The following is a 20,692-nucleotide window of genomic DNA, read 5'->3' on the forward strand; positions in this document are numbered from 1 at the left end:
CAGTTCCATTTCCTTCATTTTCCCCTGCCCCCCCATAATTTTGATTCTGAAGCTCTCACCCTCATTTTCTCCTAAAAAAGGGAAAGCAGAGCATAAATTCCTCTCCAAATCAAGTTAGTAGCACCCCCCCATGAAGAATCAAACACAGTCTCAGTTCAAGTTTAATAGAAACAACAGAAGATCAGAAGTGTTGCCCTCTACTGTACATCACAGTTGGCCTGCCCTGTAACACAGTGCAGGCCATTCTCTCCAGAGAAGGCAGGCTGGACTCCCCAACCCCTGCAGGAAAGGCCTGTCCCACATCTGCACAAAGTCTTGTGTTTTAAGCATTAACAATAGTACAAAAGAGATTTTGTTTTCATGGCCACGCACTACAGCCCAGCCCTAAAATGGCCCGGCGCTCACTTCTGCTTAGAGAAATACTCTTTGCTCTTCTGGACATCAGGCTTGATGGTATCACTGCCAGGCTTCCAGCCAGCTGGGCACACTGCAAGAGATAAGTACTGTTAATAACCTGCTCAATCATGAGCTCCACCTTCCTTCCTCCCATGAACAAATGGGAGACAAAGGGCTCAATACCAAATCTGATACCTTAAGAGGCTAGACTGAACATACCAGAACCAGGAAGCCTATGCTACAGTCTGAAATCATTCCAGCCTTTCAGTGCAAGCCTAACTATAAACATGTAATTTAATCCTCACCACAGCCCTAATAGTATTAAGGCTAACATAGCCCAACTATGTTAAATAAATAAACCTTAATTTATTCATGTAGAGCACCTGAAATAATTTTTAATTTTATTTACTTATTTGACAAGAGATCACATGTAGGCAGAGAGGCAGGCAGAGAGAGAGAGGAAGAAGCAGGCTCCCTGCTGAGCAAGAGCCCCATGCAGGGCTCGATCCCAGGACCCTGGGATCATGACCTGAGCCCAAGGCAGAGGCTTTAACCCACTGAGCCACCCAGGCACCCCAAGCACCTGATATTTAAAAGGCAAGTAACAGCTTCGATTTTATGCCTTGTTCTAGAAATAATCTGTCTGAAGTATCATGACAAAACAATGTAAGATTTGTCAGTGGGGTGCCTAGGTGGCTCAGTCGTTAAGCCTCCGTCATTGGCTCAGGTCATGATCCCAGGATCCTTGGACTGAGCCTGCTTCTCCCTCTCCTCCTGCTTGTGTTCCTCCTCTTTTGCTGTGTCTCCATCGAAAAGTAAACTCTTTTAAAGGAAAAATAAACAGTATATATATAGTGGGTGCATAGGCATTTAGTTTCATGTATGCTTCACACATGTTTTTTAAAAACCTTCAATGCAAATGCAAGCTGATGCAACCACTTTGGAAAACAGCACGGAGGTTCCTCAAAAAGTTGAAAACAGAGCTACCCTGCAACCCAGCAATCGAACTATTTACCCTAAAGATACAAATGTGGTAATCCAAAGGGGCATGTACACCTGAATGTTTAGGCAGCAATGTCCACAATAGCCCAACTATGTTAAGAACCTATCCATCAGGGACGCCTGGGTGGCTCAGTTGGTTGAGCAGCTGCCTTCGGCTCAGGTCATGATCCCAGCGTCCTGGGATCGAGTCCCACATCGGGCTCCTTGCTCCGCAGGGAGCCTGCTTCTCCCTCTGACTCTGCCTTCCACTCTGTCTGCCTATGCTCACTCTCGCTCGCTGTCTCTCTGACAAATAAATAAATAAAATCTTAAAAAAAAAAAAAAAAACCTATCCATCAACAGATGAATGGATAAAGATGATGTGGTGTGTGGATACACACACACAATGGAATACTATGCAGCCATCAAAAGAAAGGAAATCTTGCCTTTTGCAACCATGTGGATTGAACTAGAGGGTTATTATGCTGAACAAAATGAATCAATCAGAGAAAAGACAATTATCATATGATCCCCTGATATCAAAAATTTGAGAAGCCAAGTGGGGGCTTGAGGGGCTGGAGAAGAAAAAATTAAACAACATGGATAGGGAGGGAGACAAACCATGAGACTTTTTTTTTTTTTAAGATTTCTTTTTAAAATTTATTTATTTGACAAACAGAGATCACAAGCAGGCAGAGATGCAGGCAGAGCGCGGGAGGAGGAAGCAGGCTCTCCACTGAGCACAGAGAGCCCAATGCAGGGCTCGACTCCAAGACCCTGAGAAGGTGACCCGAGCCGAAGGCAGAGGCCTTAACCCACTTAGCCATCCCCACACTCCCCAAGAGACTCTTGTGTTAATCTCACAACTGAGGGTTGCTGGGAGGAGTAAGGGAAGGGTGGTTGGGTTATGGACATTGGGGAGGGTATATGCTATGGCTGAGTGCTGTGAAGTGTATAAACCTGGCGATTCATAGACCTGTATCCCTGGGGCTAATAATACGTTTTATGTTAATAAAAAATTTAAAATTATATTGGGGAGGGGGGGGGGACGACTCTTGAATGCTCTTCAACAAATGTTGCTAGGACCAGCTGGATTTCCACAAGCAGAAGAATGAAGGTGGACCCCTACTTCACACCGTCTACAAAAAATTAACTCAAGGGTGCTTGCGTGGCTCACTCTGTTGAACAGCCAACTCCCGGTTTCAGCTCAGGTCATGATCTCACATGTCTTGGGACACCCGCCACAGGCCCCCCAGCAGTGGTCTCCTTGAGATCCTAGCTGCCTCTGTCCTACCTCTACCCCCACCTCCCCCCCCACCGTTTATTTATAAATAAATAAACCTTTAAAAAAAAAAAAAACTTCATGGGGCACCTGGGTGGCTCAGTTGGTTAAGTGGCTGCCTCCAGCTCAGGTCATGATCCCAGGGTTCAGGAATTGAGCCTAGCTTTTAAATGCTCCCTACTCAGTGGGGTGTCTGCTTATCCCTCTCCCTTTCCCTCCACCAGGGATCTTAAACAAAATTTTAAAAAAGTTAACAGTTAAAAATAAAAATACAATTAGTTTACGTGCCATTTATCAGTAACAAGACCGAGAAGACCCACACTTGTTTCACTCATACCCAGCAGCAGTGTTTTGTTTTGTTTTCAGAATCAGTATGGAGGCCAGAAGAAATAGTTGAGTCCCACATAATCAGCTTTCAAATACAACTGAAATACCATGACTCTCCAAGGAGAAAATGGCATCACTCACAGTAACCTCAGTAGGAGAACCTCCAACACAGAAAGCCCTAAACAATTTTTTTCAACACTACCTAAAAAAAAAAAATGGTTATGAATTTGGATCCCAATTTCAACATTTACTATGAGTTAATTCTATGTTTAAGTACTGGCTTTTCCGTCTTTGAAATCAAATGTAGGCTCTTCATTATATGGAACAAACAGGGTTACGGGGGGGGGGGGGGCACAGGCATGTGTTAAATGGTTGATGGGTGTTAAGGAGATCACTTGTGAGACCACCAGTATCTTCTAAGTGATGAAATCACTAAATTCTACACCTGAAACTAATTATTACTCTATCTCGTATCTAAATAAAAACTTGGAAAGTTAACAGGAAATGTAGGAAATACAAATACACAAGTGAAACAATCATTATGGGAGCACCTGGGTGGCTCAGTTGGTTAAGCAAGAGCCTTCAGCTCAGGTCATGATCCTGGAGTCCCAACATCAAGTACGTACCCAGCTCCCGGCTCCGTGGGAGTCTGCTTCTCCTTGACCCTCCCCCCTTCTCATGCTCCCCCCACCAAAATTTTTTAAAAAATTATGTTGTACACCTAAAAACTGATGCTGTAGTTGTTAATACCTCAATAAAAATTGGCATGTAGAATAAATAATACATGCAGAGGGGTGTCTGGGTGGCTCAGTCAGTTAATTGTCTGCCTTTGGCTCAGATCATCCCAGGGTCCTGGGAGAGGCCCGCATCGGGCTCCATGTTCAGCAGAGGGCCTGCTTCTCCCTCTCCCTGCTGCTCTGCCTACTTGTACTATCTCCCTGTCAAGTAAGTAAAATTTTTTTTAAAAAGTACTTCCGGGGGCGCCTGGGTGGCTCAGTGGGTTAAGCCGGTGCCTTCGGCTCGGGTCATGATCTCGGAGTCCTGGGATCGAGTCCCACATCGGGCTCTCTGCTGAGAGCCTGCTTCCCTCTCTCTCTCTCTCTGCCTGCCTCTCCATCTACTTGTGATTTCTCTCTGTCAAATAAATAAATAAAATCTTTAAAAAAAAAAAAAAAAAAAAAAAAAGTACTTCCGTATGCCTGTATTCACAGGCTCTCAAACATTAACTTCATATAAACCATAAAGGCTGCACACAAAGCTGTGCCTGTTCTAGTGGGATGGGGAGCTGAAGAAAACAAGAGTCTGAAGAAGCAAGCTTCGGAGTTATGAAAGCGGATTTGAGTCTAGGCTACATGCAGGTGCTACGAAAGGTCTTTGTGCCATTCCCTCACTCCTTGTCTTTGTGCTGAATCTCATCCCCCACCAGGGGGCAGTGTCAGGAGCCATCTGCTCCTTCAATGCGCTAAGGTAAAGCCCACACTCTCTACAAAGGGTGCCTAAGGATATCACTCACTAATCCCTATTAGCCTCCAACTCTAGCAAAACCATCACTTTCAGGTCCCCCAAGCAGACACCACTAATTCAGACTCTTAACAACTTCCTTGTTCTGTATCCTAATAGGAGAGAGGACATGGGCCTTAGAAAACTAGTCTGAACGATTTATCACCTAGAGAAAGAAAATGAGATGCAGTAAGGCAAATTCATCCAAGTACATCTACATACTTCATCTTACCTCAGGAGCACTTGATCACAACTATTTTGTCCCCAATTGCATCGAGCTTGGGAGGTTATGGGGTTCAAGATCTCCACTCCCCCATTTACCCAGCACTTAACAGCCTCATGACCTAAGTCCTTAAAAACTAAACTAAGGGGGCACCTGGGTGGCTCAGTGGGTTGAGCCTCTGTCTTCGGCTCAGGTCATGATCTCAGGGTCCTGGGACTGAGGCCCGCATCAGGCTCTCTGCTCAGCAGAGCCTGCTTCCTCCTCTCTCTGCCTGCCTCTCTGCCTACTTGTGATCTCTGTCTGTCAAATACATAAATAAAATCTTAAAAAAAAAAAACCTAAACTATGTCTTTTAGGATAAGGTTATCTCAGTCCAGCAACAACTATATACCAATGGGGGGAGGGGGTCAAAAAGCTACAGCCTGGGCGCCTGGGTGGCTCAGTGGGTTAAGCCGCTGCCTTCAGCTCAGGTCATGATCTCAGAGTCCTGGGATCGAGTCCCACATCGGGCTCTCTGCTCAGCAGGGAGCCTGCTTCCCTCTCGCTCTCTCTGCCAGCCTCTCTACCTACCTGTGATCTCTCTCTGTCAAATAAATAAATAAAATCTAAAAAAAAAAAAAAAAAAAAAAAAAAAGCTACAGCCTTACTAACTCAAAAGCTGGGATCAAGTAGTTTAGTATTTTATCACAAAACAATGAAAATATGAGGAAAATACTAGTGCTCCAGAATAAGAAAAAGGTGGCCTACACTCCAACAAACGCTAGATAAAAAACTCTCAAGTTCAAACTGCTTAGTAATGTGTACATTTTAGAAGAACAAATTTATAAAAGAAACATGATCTTTTATCCTCAAACACCTAAAGGAGAACCTAGATATTTCATCTCCAAACATCCTAGCCCTAACTTCTCAAAAAAATTTTACATGGGGGCACCTGGGTGGCTCAGTTGGTTAAGGGACTGCCTTTGGTTCAGGTCGTGATCCCGCAGTCTGGGGATAGAGTCCCATCATCAGGCTCCCTGCTGGGGAGGGAGTCTGCTTCTCTCTGACCTATCTCCTCTCATGCACTCTCTCTCCCCCAAATAAATAAATAAAATCTCTAAAAATAATAATAATAATAAAATAATAACTGCCTTTAAAAAAAAAAAAAAAAACTTACATGGAGCACCTGGGTGGCTCAGTTGTTAAGGGTCTGCTTCCTTTGGCTCCGGTCATGATCCCAGCATCCTGGGATCGAGCCCCACATCGGACTCTCTGCTCAGCAGGGAGCCTGCTTCCCCCCCCCTCCCTCTTCTCCACCTCTCTGCTACTTGTGATCACTTGTCAAATAAATAAAATCTTAAAAAAAAAATTTTTTTTTTTACATAAACTTACATAATTTGGTTATTTCCAGATTTTAAGGACCACACTACAATACAGTGTAATTTAAGAAGAGAAGAACAGGAACGCCTGAGTGGCTCAGTCTGTTAAGCATCTGCCATCGGCTCAGGTCATGATCTCAGGGTCCTGGGATTAAGTCCCCCACATCTGGCTCCTTGCTCAGCAGGGAGCCTGCTTCTCCCATCTGCCTGCTCTGCCTGCAGCTCTCCGTGCTTCTGCTCTGACAAATATATTATTAAAAAAAGGGGGGGGGGGCGCCTGGGTGGCTCAGTGGGTTAAGCCTCTGCCTTCGGCTAGGGACATGGTCCCAGGGGCCTGGGATCGAGTCCCGCATGGGGCTCTCTGCTCAGCGGGGAGCCTGCTTCTCACTCATCTCTCTCTGTCTCTCTGCCTATTTGTAATATCTCTGTCAAATAAATAAATGAGATCTTTAGGGGAAAAAAATATATATATATATATATATATATAAACGGGTGGGCCTGGCTGGCTCCATTGGTTTAGCTTTTGCCTTGAGCTCAGGTCATGATCTCAGGGGCTCCCTGCTCAGCATGCTTTTTTCTCTCTCTTTACCCCTCCCTCCCTCCTTCACATACATGCTCTTTGTCTCAAATAAATCAATCCTTAAAAAAGATTTTTTTTAAATATATAAATGCATTACAGCTTTATCTGTCTAGTCTTTCGGCAAGTTATCTTAGTCCTTTTATTTTCCAAAATTCAAAACTAGCCATAGGTTATCTTAAGGGAGGTGGGGGGGCTGGGTGGTTCAGACATTAAATGGCTGCCTTCAGCTCAGGTCATGATCCTGGGGTCCTGGGCTTGAGCCCCACATCAGGCTCCCTGCTCAGAAAGAAGCCTGCTTCTCTCCCTCTTCTACTCCCCTGCTTACGTTCCTGTCAAATAAATAAATAAAAGGGGCACCTGGATGGCTCAGTCGGTTAGGCCTCTGCCTTTGGCTTGAATCATGATCTCAGGGTCCTGGGATAGAGCCCCATCAGGCTCTTTGCTCAGCAAGTAGTCTGCTTCCCTCTCTGCCTACTTCTGATCTCTATCAAATTAATTAAGGGTGCCTGAGTGGCTCAGTGGGTTAAGCCGCTGCCTTCGGCTCAGGTCATGATCTCGGGGTCCTGGGATCGAGTCCCACATCGGGCTCTCTGCTCAGCGGGGAGCCTGCTTCCTCCTCTCTCTCTCTCTCTGCCTGCTTCTCTGCCTACTTGTGATCTGTCAAATAAATAAATAAAATCTTTAAAAAAAAAAATTTAATTAAAAAAAAAAGTTTAAAAAATAAATAAAATCTTAAAATAATTTAAAACCTACTGGCACCTGGGTGGCTCCATCCATTGCCTAGCTGCTGTCATGGTCCCAGCACCCTGCTCAATCAAGCCCCAAGTCGTCTGGCTCCCAGCTTGGCAGGGAACCTGCCTGCTTCTCCCTCACCTACCCATTCACGTGGTCTCTGTCTGTCTCTCTCAAATAAATCTTAAGTAAAAAACTAATAAAATGAATATGGATCACAGGGATTAAAGCTCTTCTCCCAATAAACACTAGTCAAGAATGGCATGCCCGATCTATGAAATTCTCCCATCTTTTGTTTTCCTTTATACACATCTAGGAGTATCCTCCTACACTCCTTTAGTAAGTTAAAAGCTGCAGCAGTGAATCTAAATGAGCAGGGCAGAAGCAGGGACAATACAGCTGGAACAAACAGCCTTTATATAGTTCCCTCCCCGGGGTTTTCCATTTTACCTCACCCTACAACCCACTACAGTTTCTTTATAGACATGCTTTCATTTCGTAGACATTGTCCTGCCATCTTTCCTATTCTACCACAATTCTGTTGTCTGTTGTCAAAGTCACCAGGTAGATTGGCTTACCTTCCCCATGCTTGTCGGTAAACTGGAAGGCCTGAACCAGTCGCAGAGTCTCATCCACAGAGCGGCCAACAGGTAGGTCATTTACAGTGATCTGCCTAAGGATGCCTTTATCATCAATGATAAAGAGGCCCCTGGGAAGAAAAGATTAAAGGTTTGAGGGACATGCAGTACAGGTTTAGAAACTACTTTGTTAGAACAAAGATGCAGTGGGAATGAAAATGTGCTGGTCCACCAGACTTGCACTGACTTTGTCTTCCTACATAAAGAATGAAACAAGGAGTACCTGGCTGGCTCAGTCAGAAGGTCTGACTCTTGGATCTTGGGAGTTGTGGGTTAGAGCCCCACACTGGGTGTAGAGGGAGGGAGGCAGAGAACGAGGAAGAGAGAAAAGGAAAGAAAATGAATAAAATGAGATCATCATCCTGTATGTTTTATTATACATCGTGATGGGGGTGGCTGACTAGCTCAGTCAGCGAAATGTGCAACTCGTATCTCAGGGTATCTAAGGTACAGAGAGAAATTTTAAAAAGTATTTAAGGGACGCCTGGGTGGCTCAGTGGGTTAAAGCCTCTGCCTTCAGCTCAGGTCATGATCTCAGAGAGTCCTGGGATCGAGCCCCACATTGGGCTCTCTGCTCAGAAGGGAGCCTGCTTCCTCCTTTCTCTCTCTGCCTGCCTCTCTGCCTACTTGTAATCTCTGTCAAATAAATAAATAAAATCTTTTAAAAATTTAAAAAATAAAAAAAGTATTTAAAAAATAAACAAACAGGGTGCCTGGGTGGTTCAGTCAATTAAGTGTCTGCCTTCAGCTCAGGTCATAATCCCAGGATCCTGGGATCAACCCCCATCAGGCTCCCTGCTCCATGGGGAGCCTGCCTCTCCCTCTCCCATCCCCCCCCCCCCCACTTTGTACTCTCTGGCTCTATCCCTGTCAAACAAATAAAAATCTTATTAAAAAAAAAAAAAAAGAAAGAAAACAAACCACACACACAACAATGAAAGAAGCAGAGTCTACAGATCAGGGCCCTACCTTTCTCCAAATGTCCCTCAAGTCAATCAGGTAGTTTTGATGAAATGTCAGCCCCTGGCAGGCATATACCTGAACGAGATGCCTTCATCAGCCTTTAAGACTCCATAGTCCTGAGCAATGGTACGCTTGGGGTCTGATACCAAGGGAATGTTCATGGGTCCCAGTCCTCCTTGTTTCTTGGGTGTGTTGATCCTAAAGCAAAAAGCACATATACAATCACATTCACTCAAACTCTTGTGTAGTTTGTTACCTATTCCCTCCCTCTTTTAGCATTCCTAATCTTACTTCCCCCCAAAGACCAAACTTTTCCTGAGGAAATTGAGTTCCTAAAGATAGTTAAGGTCACCAGAGTACACTCAAATGCAACCCAAGCTGCTGCTCCTCGCAGCCAGGTAGTAAGAGAGCAAAAAGAGGAAGTCAGAGCCTTTGCAATCTCTTCCATCAGAAGCCAGAAGACAATACTTCAGCAAGTCTACTGTCAAAAACCCCCCACTTCCAGCTGCTACTTACTTCAAAGTTTACAGGCAAAATCGACCAAGAAATTTACCATGCCAGGTGACAGAAATGAGAATCCACAGAAGCACCAATCACTTGACAGTTGAGTTTCTTAAATTCTTCTGCCCTGTCACTGAAAGCAATGATCTCCGTGGGACACACAAAGGTGAAGTCAAGAGGGTAAAAGAAGAACACAACATATTTTCCTAGGGGGAAGGAAAGAACCACAAGTTTGCCTTTGAAACACACTTCCTTGCTTTACAAAGAAAAAAAAACAAAGGGGTACCAGGTGGGAGTACATGGCTCTGTGGGGGAGGGAGTGGGAAGTAGAGGGAAGGGGAGACAGTATCTTTTTATTTATTTATTTATTTTTTTAAATTTTATTTATTTATTTGAGAGAGAGACAGTGAGAGAGAACATGAGCGAGGAGAAGGTCAGAGGGAGAAGCAGAATTCCCAAAGAGCCGGGAGCCCGATGCGGGACTCGATCCCGGGACTCCAGGATCATGACCTGAGCCGAAGGCAGTCGTCCAACCAACTGAGCCACCCAGGCGCCCCGGGAGACAGTATCTTAACCAGACTCCACACCCAGCACAAAGCTCAACATGGGGCTCCATCTCACAATCCTGTAATCACAACCTGATCTGAAATAAAAAGTCACGCTTAACCAATATGCCCCTGATAATTCTTTATCTTGGAGTTCTGAGCTTAAGCCCCATGGTAGGTTTAGAAATTACTTAAAATCTTGGGGCACCTGGGTGGCTCAGTAAGTAAAAGCCTCTGCCTTCCACTCAAGTCATGATCTCAGAGTCCTGGGGTCGAGTCCCACATATCAGGCTCTCTGCTCAGCAAGGAGCCTGCTTCCCCTTCTCTGCCTGCCTCTCTGCCTACTTGTGATCTGTCAAATAAATGAAATCTTTTTTTTCTTTTTTTTAAGATTTTATTTATTTATTTGACAGAGAGAGATCACAAGCAGGCAGACAGGCAGGCAGAGAGAGGGAGAGGAGGAAGCAGGCTCCCCGCAGAGCAGAGAGCTGGATGTGGGACTCGATCCCAGGACCCCGAGATCATGACCTGAGCGGAAGGCAGCGGCTTAATCCAATGAGCCACCCAGGTGCCCCAAATAAATGAAATCTTTAAAAAAAAAAAAAAAAAATTACTGAAAATCTTGAAGCACCCTGATGGCTCAATGTGTTGAGCACCCAACTCCTGGACTTCAGGTCATGATTTCAAGGTGGACTCATCCCAGAGAAGAGGGTCCAGAGATTCTTCCCCTCCTCCCTCCCTCTCACAGGCAAGCATACTCTTGCTCTTAAATCAACCTTTTGGGGCACCCGGGTGGCTCAGTGGGTTAAGCCTCGGCCTTTGGCTCAGGTCATGATCTTAGGGTCCTGGGATCCAGCCCCACATCGGGCTCTCTGCTCAGCAGGGAGCTTGCTTCCCCCCCTTCTCTACTTATGATGTCAAATACACAAATAAAATCTTTTTTTTTTTTTTTTTAAGATTTTACTTATTTATTTGACAGACAGAGATCACAGGTAGGCAGAGAGGCAGGCAGAGAGGGGAGGAAGCAGGCTCCCTGCGAAACAGAGAGCCCGATGTGGGGCTCAATCCCAGGACCCTGGGATCACGACCTGAGTCGAAGGCAGAGGCTTTAACCCACTGAGCCACCCAGGCACCCCTACAAATAAAATCTTTTTAAAAAATAAATAAATAATAAGAAGTTAAAAAGTTAAGGGGCGCCTAAGTAGCTCAGTGGGTTGGGCCTCTGCCTTCAGGTCGGGTCATGGTGTCGAGGTCCTGGGATCTGGCCCGCTGCTCAGCGGGGAGCCTGCTTCCCCCCTTCTCTCTGCTTGCTGTTCCAGTCTACTTGTAATCTCTGTCAAATAATAAAATATTTTTTAAAAATTAAAAACTTAAGATCTTAAAAAAAACACAAAAACAAAACTCAAGACCACGGTTGCCTGGGTTGGACTCAGTAAGTTAAGTTTCTGCCTTCGGCTCAGATCATGATCCCAAGGTCCTGAATCTATCCCAAATCGGGCTCCCTCCTCAGTGGAGAGTCTCTCTCCCTCTCCTCCTATTCTTGCTCTATCTCCCTCTCTTTTTCAAATAAATAAAATCTTTTTTTATTTTATTTATTTATTTGAGAGACAGTGAGAGAGAGCACGAGTGAGGAGAAGTTCAGAGAGAGAAGCAGACTCCCCGTGGAGCCGGGAGCCCAATGCGGGACTCGATCCCAGGACTCCAGGATCATGACCTGAGCCGAAGGCAGTCGATGGTAGGCAAACTGCCAAATGCCTAGACGCAACTCAAAGGTTTCCTAGCAGCTAATTCTGGAACTTCTTGTGGTAGGAAAACCTGCATGCTTTAAGCTTTATTTTCCTGCCTCCCCATTAGCTGTCAATTGTAAGATGAACACTGTTCAGTATGATTTTTATCTCTAGATAGTTAAAATTAGTAAACACCAAGTTCTCCAATAAAGGAAAGCCAAAACCTAGGATGAGATTACCTACTAGTAATCAGAAAGAGCTCAATTGCTTTAAGTCTGTGCTGCAAGTCATTCAGACCAAAAAAGAAGAAACCGGGGCTTTTAGCACTTCTTCCACAATGAACCACAGGAACTGTGGACACAAGGTTTAAGTCATCATCTAAATCACCATAAACCGGGGCACCTGGGTGGCTCAGTGGGTTAAGCCGCTGCCTTCGGCTTGGGTCATGATCTCAGGGTCCTGGGATTGAGTCCCACATCGGGCTCTCTCCTCAACGGGGAGCCTGCTTCCCTCTCTCTCTGCCTGCCTCTCTGCCTACTTGTGATCTGTCTCTGTCATAAAAATAAATAAAATCTTTTAATAAATAAATAAATAAAATCACCATAAACCTGTTCCTAACAAGCCTAACTGGAAAAGAAAAATTTCTTGAGGCAAAGTTCCCAAAGTCCTAGTAAGGTATAAAAGGATCTCTAGTTTAAATTTTGCTGAAATTACTCAGATTACCAGTGGAAGTAGATCTTCAACCAGCCAAGCAGCCACTCACCACAACTAATAGGCTGAGTATTTTGAAAGAGTTCCAAATATTCACTGGTTTCCAGGCAGCAAGTCAGAATAAGCTGCTCCTTTTGACATTTACTCTGAAAACCAGAATCACTAGCAACTTACTCATCTAAACCTCTCCAGGGCTTTACCTAACAAGCACCATGAAGCCTCAGCAGGTCAAGCCCTAGAGGACAAAGAACAGCTCCTTCTAAACCTCGTGCCTTTACCCTTGGGCCAGGGTCACCTCCCTGTGGTGCTACCTTGTTTGCCATTAGCTTCCCTCCATAGGGCCCCTCTTAACTGCTTCTCATTCCAAACAAGTGTGATGTGTTAGGAAACCTTAGTCACATGTTCTACCCAAAAGCTGAGTCCAGGAACTAATTACTACACCAGTAAAAAAGGTATACTTTACACCCGAGATTCAGGTTTGCATTTCAAGGAATCTCCATGTACCAACTACCCCAAAATACCCCTGCTGTTCCAGGACTGCAAAAACAAAGGAATACCTCCATCAGAACTGACCAAGTGTCTGCATTAAACTTTAACAGGGAAGAGAACTGTCCCAAATGCAACATCAACTCTTCTCCTGGGGCTAAGTGTCAAGGGAATGTGCCTAAGCCTCTGCCTAATGATACAGCAGCTCAGACATAGAGGTTTCATAAACTTGAACACTTTATGCTCCAAAGGCTTGAGCTTTCAATGACACAACAAGAATACCCCAGAACAGTAATATAATTGAGAAGTTCTAAGAAATAAATTAAGATTGTATGTCCAGGCATAATGAAGTATGGGCTTTTTCCATAAGCAGTCTGACTCTAGAGTATCTATCAGTGACCACAGTTGGTAATCACTACTTCATCAGGAAGGCACAGGCTCCTACCATAAGACTGTGACCTACGTAGGATATATAAATCATTTTACAATCAAGTCTAACTGAGATACAGAATCTAATGAGCCATCCTAGATTGTAAAAATTCCATTTTTACTAACCTACTGTTAGTACTCTTACCTTTGTAGTCAGATAGGCTGAGGTCTTTGAACTGGCCATCTGGCATAACAGCCGTGGCTTTGAAGTTGGGGGCAGGATGCCCAATTTTGGCATTTCCTGAAGACATCTTGCTATTGGCTAGAAAATATGAAAGAGGAAGTGAATTGGAAACAAGCCTTACTTATTCTTCTAGGTAACACCCTTCTTCAACTTAGAGACTTAGCTGTGGAATGATAGAAAAAGATTTGTCCAGTTACCTTAGTATACACATTAATTTTTATATGGGTATGAGGCATAAACTGAGCTTTCCAACTTCTGAAACAAAGATCAGACACTAAAGGAGCATGTGGGTGGCTCAGGCTTGTCAGCACCCTTGACTTTTTTTAAGATTTTATTTATTCAACAGAGATAGCCAAGTAGGCAGAGGTGCAGGGCAAGTAGGCTCCCTGCTGAGCAATCCCAGGACCCTGAGACAGGATACCAAGATCCTGAGACCATGACCTGAGCAGCAGTCAGAGGCTTAATCCACTGAGCCACCCAGCAGCCCCAGCATCCCTGAGTTTTGATTTGGGCTGGGTTCGTAATCTTAGGTCTGAGATTACAGTTGTGATTCTCTCTTCCACTCCCATATTCCTCTCCTTTTCCCCTTCATTCTCAGGGTCACAATCTCAAAATAAAAAATGTATTTCTGAATATTAGCTTTTGTTTTCACTGAAAAGCAGCAATTTTTTAAAACATAAGTAACCTCTATTACTTTCTTTACTATCAAATGTGAAAAAGCATTTTCCTTTATTTTCATTACACAGAAAGCAGCACAGAGTAAGATTCAGCCTCAAACTTGAGCTGAGCCCAAACGAACATTGCCACGAAAAGAACGTCTGATTTCTAAAGTTGCCATGCCATGTTGCCCTTTCCCTAGAGTGCACCTTCATCTGCCTTCATAATTCAGGAAACACCCTTCACCTTTCTCCAGGTCCATCTGCCAGAAACCAAAACCACCCTAAAGCCCATCCAACTTTTCAAGACACAAAACCAGGATTCTGGCATCTGCTCAATTACAAAACCTTAGCAGTTGTGTTTAAGCTCTAGCAGTACTTTCAAAACGGGTTTCTGCCAGGATTCTGGATCAACAGTAAATAGAACAAGAAGCCTATTTATTGCTGGGGAGCCTGGCCGGCTCAGCTGGTGGAACATGTGACTTTGATCTCAGAGTTATGGGTTCCAGCCCCAGGTTGGGTTGAGAGATTACTTAAAAACAACAAAAAAATCCTTACGGTAAGGGGGGTAAGAAAAACTAAAATACGTACTGCTAAAAAAGCAATGCTACGCTGGATTCACTCAGGTCAACATAAAGACAAGGAGTTAAGATCTAAACCACTAATCCATCAGTTTTAAGACCCAAGAAGCTAGTCTTCCATGTTCCGGTTTTCTTTGGTACATAATACTGATGAGGGAGCAAGAGGCAGGCTGAGAACGGAGCAGGGGCTGGCACCTTGCACCCCCTCTCCACCCACTCCCCTTGGTAATATGTGTGACATTTCACAGGCACCCCTGACTGCCCTAAAAGAAGAGCAAATGGTTATCTTGCAGAGATCACAGTCCTGCAAGGCAGGAGTCACTCTTGGTTTATAAATGTCCTTGAGATTTACAACAAAGAAGTTACCTTATCAATAGCCCAATTTCCAAAGATACATAACTCAGTTTCTCAAGCCCTAACGTCACCCTCCCCTCCATAAAAAACTGAAGGAGACGGAGGTAGAAGGAAAAGTAAATAAAGTTAAATATCTTTTAAGACCTAAATCTCACTAACAAGGACATTTGATAGCAGGAATGTAACATTCCACCAGGAGACTCCCAATTGTCTTTATGTTAGTGCCTCATTAGAGGGAAAGTGGCCTTGGCTTGATAGTAACCAGGCCTTCCATATCCTGACAATCTTCTTTATCCCAATAGCCCTTCTGAACAACCCTTTGTCCTCACCTACCCAACTCCTGTGTATATAACCAGCCACTCCTCACAACCCGGGGCAGCAGCTCTTCCTGCCCACGGGTCCTGTCCCCGTGCTTTAATAAACCACCATTTTGCACCAAAGATGTCTTAAGAATTCTTTCTTTAGTCGTCAGCTCCGAACCTCACCCCACCGAACCTGACTTAGGTTCTGAGACTTCATCAATACTACAACCAAAAAAATCGTCGTAATCATCGATTATTACAGAACTTTCTACTGCTTAACACCTTTTAACAGACCAAAAACACTAGTACATCATGCTGCAATTTGGGGACCAAATGTATAAAGTGTGACCGTAACATAAACCACCTTTTAATCCAGGTGGTCCCCACGTCCACTGAAGTCCGACTCAGCGGGATAAAAGCCGTTGGACCTCAAGCCGGTGTGGGCCTCGGTGGACCAGCCCGTAACTTTCATGGCTAAAGCTACACACCCCCAAAACCGACTTCAGGTTCCCTCCCGCCGCTCCCATTATCGACCCCACCTCAACACTTCGTAAAGTACAAAAGGAAAAAAAACAAAAAACAAAACGCAGTCTTCACAGACGGATTTGGAATCACCACAATCCCTACTCCGCAAACACACACAAAAAAAAATAAAGCCAGAAAAGGGCACAGCATTTGAAACTCGTCATCTAGCCAAAGGTCCGGACCAGCAACAGCCTTCACCTCTACCACACGTCGGGCGGGTAGCCTCAGGTCAGTTTCCAAGTCCATTCTAGAAGCTTCCCGAACCGGCCCGGAAGATTAACTAGGGAGAGCCCACCACTACCCCAAGTCTGCCCGGCCGCCACGCCAAACCAATAAGTGAGCGCCCTGTGCTCGGGTTGCCGGGGGAGGAGGAAAACTCGAGCCGACGTTAGGGTTTAAATTGGTCCCCGCGTCTGTAAGGGAGGCCGCCAGGAGGGTGCGCGTACCGCCAAACCACTCTCGAGCGTCAGACCTCACCCAGCCACCTCCCCCGTCCCCAGCACCCAAGGGGAGCAGGGTGGTAGGGTGGGAACCCAGAACAATGAGAAAGAAAAATACAACGACAGCCGTAAAATAAAACTTTCTCACCCGCCCTACGAACAAAAGCTCCGAAGACAAGGCAGGAAGAAGACGCGTGAGACGTGCGCGGGGCGCTGCCTTTATAGCCCGTAGGGCTCTCGCGAGAGTCAGAGAGGGCCGGGGGTGCAGGAGGAGGAGAGAGGAGGGGGTTCTGGTCCGAGCCCCGCCCCGAGCCATCGCGCCCCGCCAGAGTGACTCAGCACTTTCCCTCCCTGTGGGCGGGCTCAGGCACGGAAGACGTGGATACCCCTGCATGGTGCCAACAGTTGGGGTCAGAGGGCCCAGGGCGTCCATCTCCAAAACCAACCGCCTCGGTTAATCTAGCAATGTCTGTGGGAGGCCCCGTTTGTCCTCCCCTCAAGGCCCAGACCAGGGTAATGGTCCTGTTGCTCCACAGAGGATCACGTCTAATCCACACCACAAACACTGAAACTATCCAAGCATTTCTCAAATACACCACCCAGATCCCCGCAGCCTCTACCCGAGTGCTGTCTCAGTACTTAGACAACCTCCCTCATTATTCTGATTTACAGGATTGCAGCTTTCCTTCTCCCACCCCACTATTTCCAAAGCTGCTGGGGGGGGGGGGGGCATATTTCTGAAATCTGTTCGTTTCACTCTTCTGGTTTGTGGTTTAAAAAATTGGGGCTCTGTAGTCAGTTTCCTGAGTTAAAACTCAATGTCATTGTATGTGTGGCCTTCAGGCAAGAGCTTTTTACTCTTCTCACCTGTAAAATGGGAATACTGTTAATTCTTCAGGATCATCTTTGTTGATTACTTAGCACAATTCTGAGTTCTTATTATACGTTAGAAAAGTTAACTTTTCTTGCTCCTAGGTTGATTTTAACACAGAGAACAATGCGCTGCTGTTTCAAGACTTCAGGCTTTTGTTCAAATATGAAGAATCTGATCCCTCCTAGTTGGCCTAGAGAAAATGTCTTTGAAGACTCAGCTGAAACATTACTTCCTCTGAAACTGTTCCTGACCATGGTTCATCCCCAGAATTCCTCTGAAGCTATTCTGGCTTTTGCTCATCCCAGAATTTGTGCCCCTAAATATCCTATATTGCCAGAAGCTCTACAAAATAGGTCTTAAGCTATTCTACATGTTTATATGCCTACCTCTTCTTGCTAGACTGACTTTCTGCAAAGTAAGGTTTGGGTTACACCCATCTCTGTGTCCCCAAGACACAACAAAGCACCTGATACAAAATAGGAGTATGGGGGCACCTGGGTGGCTCAGTGGGTTAAAGCCTCTGCCTCTGGCTCAGGTTATGATCCCAGAGTCCTGGGATCCACCTGGCACTGGGCTCTCTGCAGAGCAAGAAATCTGCTTCTCCCTCTCCTACTCCCCCTGCTTGTGTTCCCTCTCTTATGGTCTCTCCCCCTGTCAAATAAATAAATAAAATCTTTTAAAAAAAAATAAAAATAGGGGCGCCTGGGTGGCTCAGTGGGTTAAGCTGCTGCCTTCGGCTCAGGTCATGTTCTCAGGGTCCTGGGATCGAGTCCTACTACATCGGGCTCTCTGCTCAGCAGGGAGCCTGCTTCCCTCTATCTCTCTGTCTCTCTGCCTGCCTCTCTGCCTACTTGTGATCTCTGTCTGTCAAATAAATAAATAAAATCTTTTAAAAAAAAATAAAAAATAAAAATAAATAAATGAGAACATGCTGTGTCATGATGGCTGAGCATCTCAAAATTTTTTGGCATTTATCATCCTATCTAGCAATATAAGTCATTTTTTGTTTGTTTTTTTTTCCTTCTCTGCCTGAGCTGAACAAGTATTTGGCCATTATTCATTTCCTTCTAGAGGCAGCAGGGGAAATGTAGAAGTTCAGAGCTTAATAGTGGATGGTTATTGCTATGGGCAGGTGAAACCAACGACACATAGCCCTATTTCAGCCACAAAAAAATTACCATGTGCCAGTCCCCTGGGGCACTTGGGCTTATTTTCTCATTCAAAAACCAAGAGAGTTCTCCTGGCCCAAGGAAATAAAAAACTGAAATACCAGGACAGAGTTCTGAAAAGATAAGAAATCTATTGCACACTTGTGGTCTAAGTAAGTGATTGTGGAATCTCTTTCCTCAGAGAACACCAAAGACTTGGAAATGGGAGCAAGGGATCTTTCTTTTTTATCCTTCTATAGGAACTAGTATCTACCTATGTGTCTAGGTTTAAACATATATTTGTCCTTCCTTGTTTGTTTGTTTGTTTGTTTGAAGATTTTATTTATTTATTTGACAAAGAGACACAGCAAGAGAGGGAACACAAGCAGCAGAGTGAAAGAGGGAAAAGCAGACTTCCAGCCCAGCAGGGAGCCTGATGCAAAGGAACCCAGGGATCATGACCTGAACCTAAGGCAGCTACTTGACAACTGAGCCACCCACAAGCTCCTGTCCTTCCTTGTTTAGCAGTAGTCTGGAAAGGATTTTACCTGTTCTGCTTATCTGTAGAGTACCAGAACCTAGCACAGTAACTGGCCTAGGAAGCATGCTTAATTAATTTTGGAATGTACTTAGGATTTTTGAGAGGTGAAGTTAACTTATTTGAACTATTTTTTTTTAAGATTATTTATTTATTTGACAGACAGAGATGACAAGTAGGTAGAGAGGCAGGCAGAGAGAGAGAGAAGGGAAGCAGGCTCCCCGCCGAGCAGAGAGCCCGACTTGGGGCTCCATCCCAGGACCCTGGGGATCATGACGTGAGCCAAAGACAAAGGTTTTTTTTTTTTTTTTTTTAATATTTTATTTATTTATTTGACAGACAGAGATCACAAGCAGGTAGAAAGGGAGGCAGAGAGAGAGAGAGGAGGAAGCAGGCTCCCTGCTGAGCAGAGAGCCCAATGTGGGGCTCAATCCCAGGACCCCTAGGATCATGACTTGAGCCAAAGGCAGAGGCTTTAACCCACTGAATCACCCAGGCGCCCGTGGGTTTGTTTTGTTTTGTTTTGTTTTGTTTTTTTAAGATTTTATTATTTATTTGAGAGAGAGAGAGAACAAGCGTGAAGAGGGACAGAGGGAGAAGGACAAGAAGGCTCCCCACTGAGCATGACATGGGCTCGATCCCAGGACCTAGGGATCATGACCTGAGCCGAAAGCAGATGTTTAACCAACTAAGCCACCCAGGCACCCCGGTCTGAACCATGTTTTAGGAAAACGATTCTAGCAACTATGGGATAGGTAAAATAATGACTGGGAGGCAAGTAGAGACTGATTGGGAGGCTAATGCAATGGTACAGATAAGAGAAGTCTCAGAACTGTAATGTGACATTAGCAAGATGGCAAGAAGGAAAGAAAAAATATCTCTACAGGCCTTAGTAATGGATTTAAGGCGAGAAAAAAAGAGGAAGTTCAATCTGATTCCTTGGTTTCTTTCTTTCTTTCTTTCTTTTTTGTAAGATTTTATTTGACAGAGAGAGACAGCAAGAGAGGGAATACAAACGGAGGGAGTGGGAGAGGGAGAAGCAGGCTTCCTGCCAAGCAGGGAGCCCAATGAGAGGCTCAATCTCAGAACCCCTAGGATCATGATCTGAACCAAAGGTGGCAGACGCTTAACGATTGACCCACCCAGGCGCCCCGATTCTTTGGTTTCTTATCTTGGTAACAAAGGAGTAATGTCTGTCACCAGAGACCTAGAAAACACTGGAGGAAAAGTAGGCTTGAGGTTTAAAAATAATGACAAACATTTATTGAATACAGTTTTACAGCTGAAGTACCAAAGAATGTAATTGTCAAAAATCAGAGCTAATAGGTGTTGGGCCAGAGGCCATCCTCACAGCAGCATCATCATGTAGTACAATATGCCAATGTGACATTTATATAGACTATAAAATGTAAACGGTACTTATTGGAGTTGTGCAATACTGTGGTCTGGCCGGTCTGTATGTCATGAGTTCACACTATTACTTACTGATTCCTTTCTTAACGGAGAAGGTAAGCAGTTTGGTAAACAGCACTGAAATGCTCTTTAGACATCCAGGTTATTGGTGTCCAGAGATCACTCCTAGAGACACAGATTGGAGAATCAGCAGCATAGAGGTTTGGTCACATGTTTATTGTTCTAGTTACAGGAGATCTGTACTTTGCTAGACACATAAAGATGAATAAGGCACCATCTATTCAGGTACTTTGAAGGA

General features: G+C 44.8%; 1 protein-coding gene across 1 annotated transcript; it reads right to left on the reverse strand.

Moving 5' to 3' along the window:
- Window positions 1-148: 148 nt before the first annotated feature.
- Window positions 149-16,716, reverse strand: PRDX1 (peroxiredoxin 1). Its single transcript, XM_059135757.1, has 6 exons — window positions 16,570-16,716; window positions 13,525-13,641; window positions 9,534-9,687; window positions 9,056-9,178; window positions 7,958-8,088; window positions 149-487 (listed from the first exon to the last, which is right to left on the reverse strand). The coding sequence occupies exons 2-6, from the start codon at window positions 13,628-13,630 to the stop codon at window positions 402-404; spliced, it is 600 nt and encodes a 199-aa protein (XP_058991740.1). The 5' UTR covers window positions 13,631-13,641; window positions 16,570-16,716; the 3' UTR covers window positions 149-401.
- Between the last annotated feature and the right edge of the window lie 3,976 nt (window positions 16,717-20,692).

Source organism: Mustela lutreola, chromosome 10 (assembly GCF_030435805.1).
Source record: "Mustela lutreola isolate mMusLut2 chromosome 10, mMusLut2.pri, whole genome shotgun sequence".
Taxonomy (NCBI): Eukaryota; Metazoa; Chordata; class Mammalia; order Carnivora; family Mustelidae; genus Mustela; species Mustela lutreola.

Excerpts from the sequence above, each read along its gene's own strand:
- PRDX1 (XM_059135757.1), bottom strand. The coding sequence starts at position 13,630 with ATGTCTTCAGGAAATGCCAAAATTGGGCATCCTGCCCCCAACTTCAAA. Across the intron at positions 8,089-9,055 it reads GATGAAGGCATCTCGTTCAG|GGGCCTCTTTATCATTGATG; the intron begins GTATATGCCTGC and ends TTTTCTTCCCAG. Across the intron at positions 488-7,957 it reads TACCGACAAGCATGGGGAAG|TGTGCCCAGCTGGCTGGAAG; the intron begins GTAAGCCAATCT and ends TATCTCTTGCAG.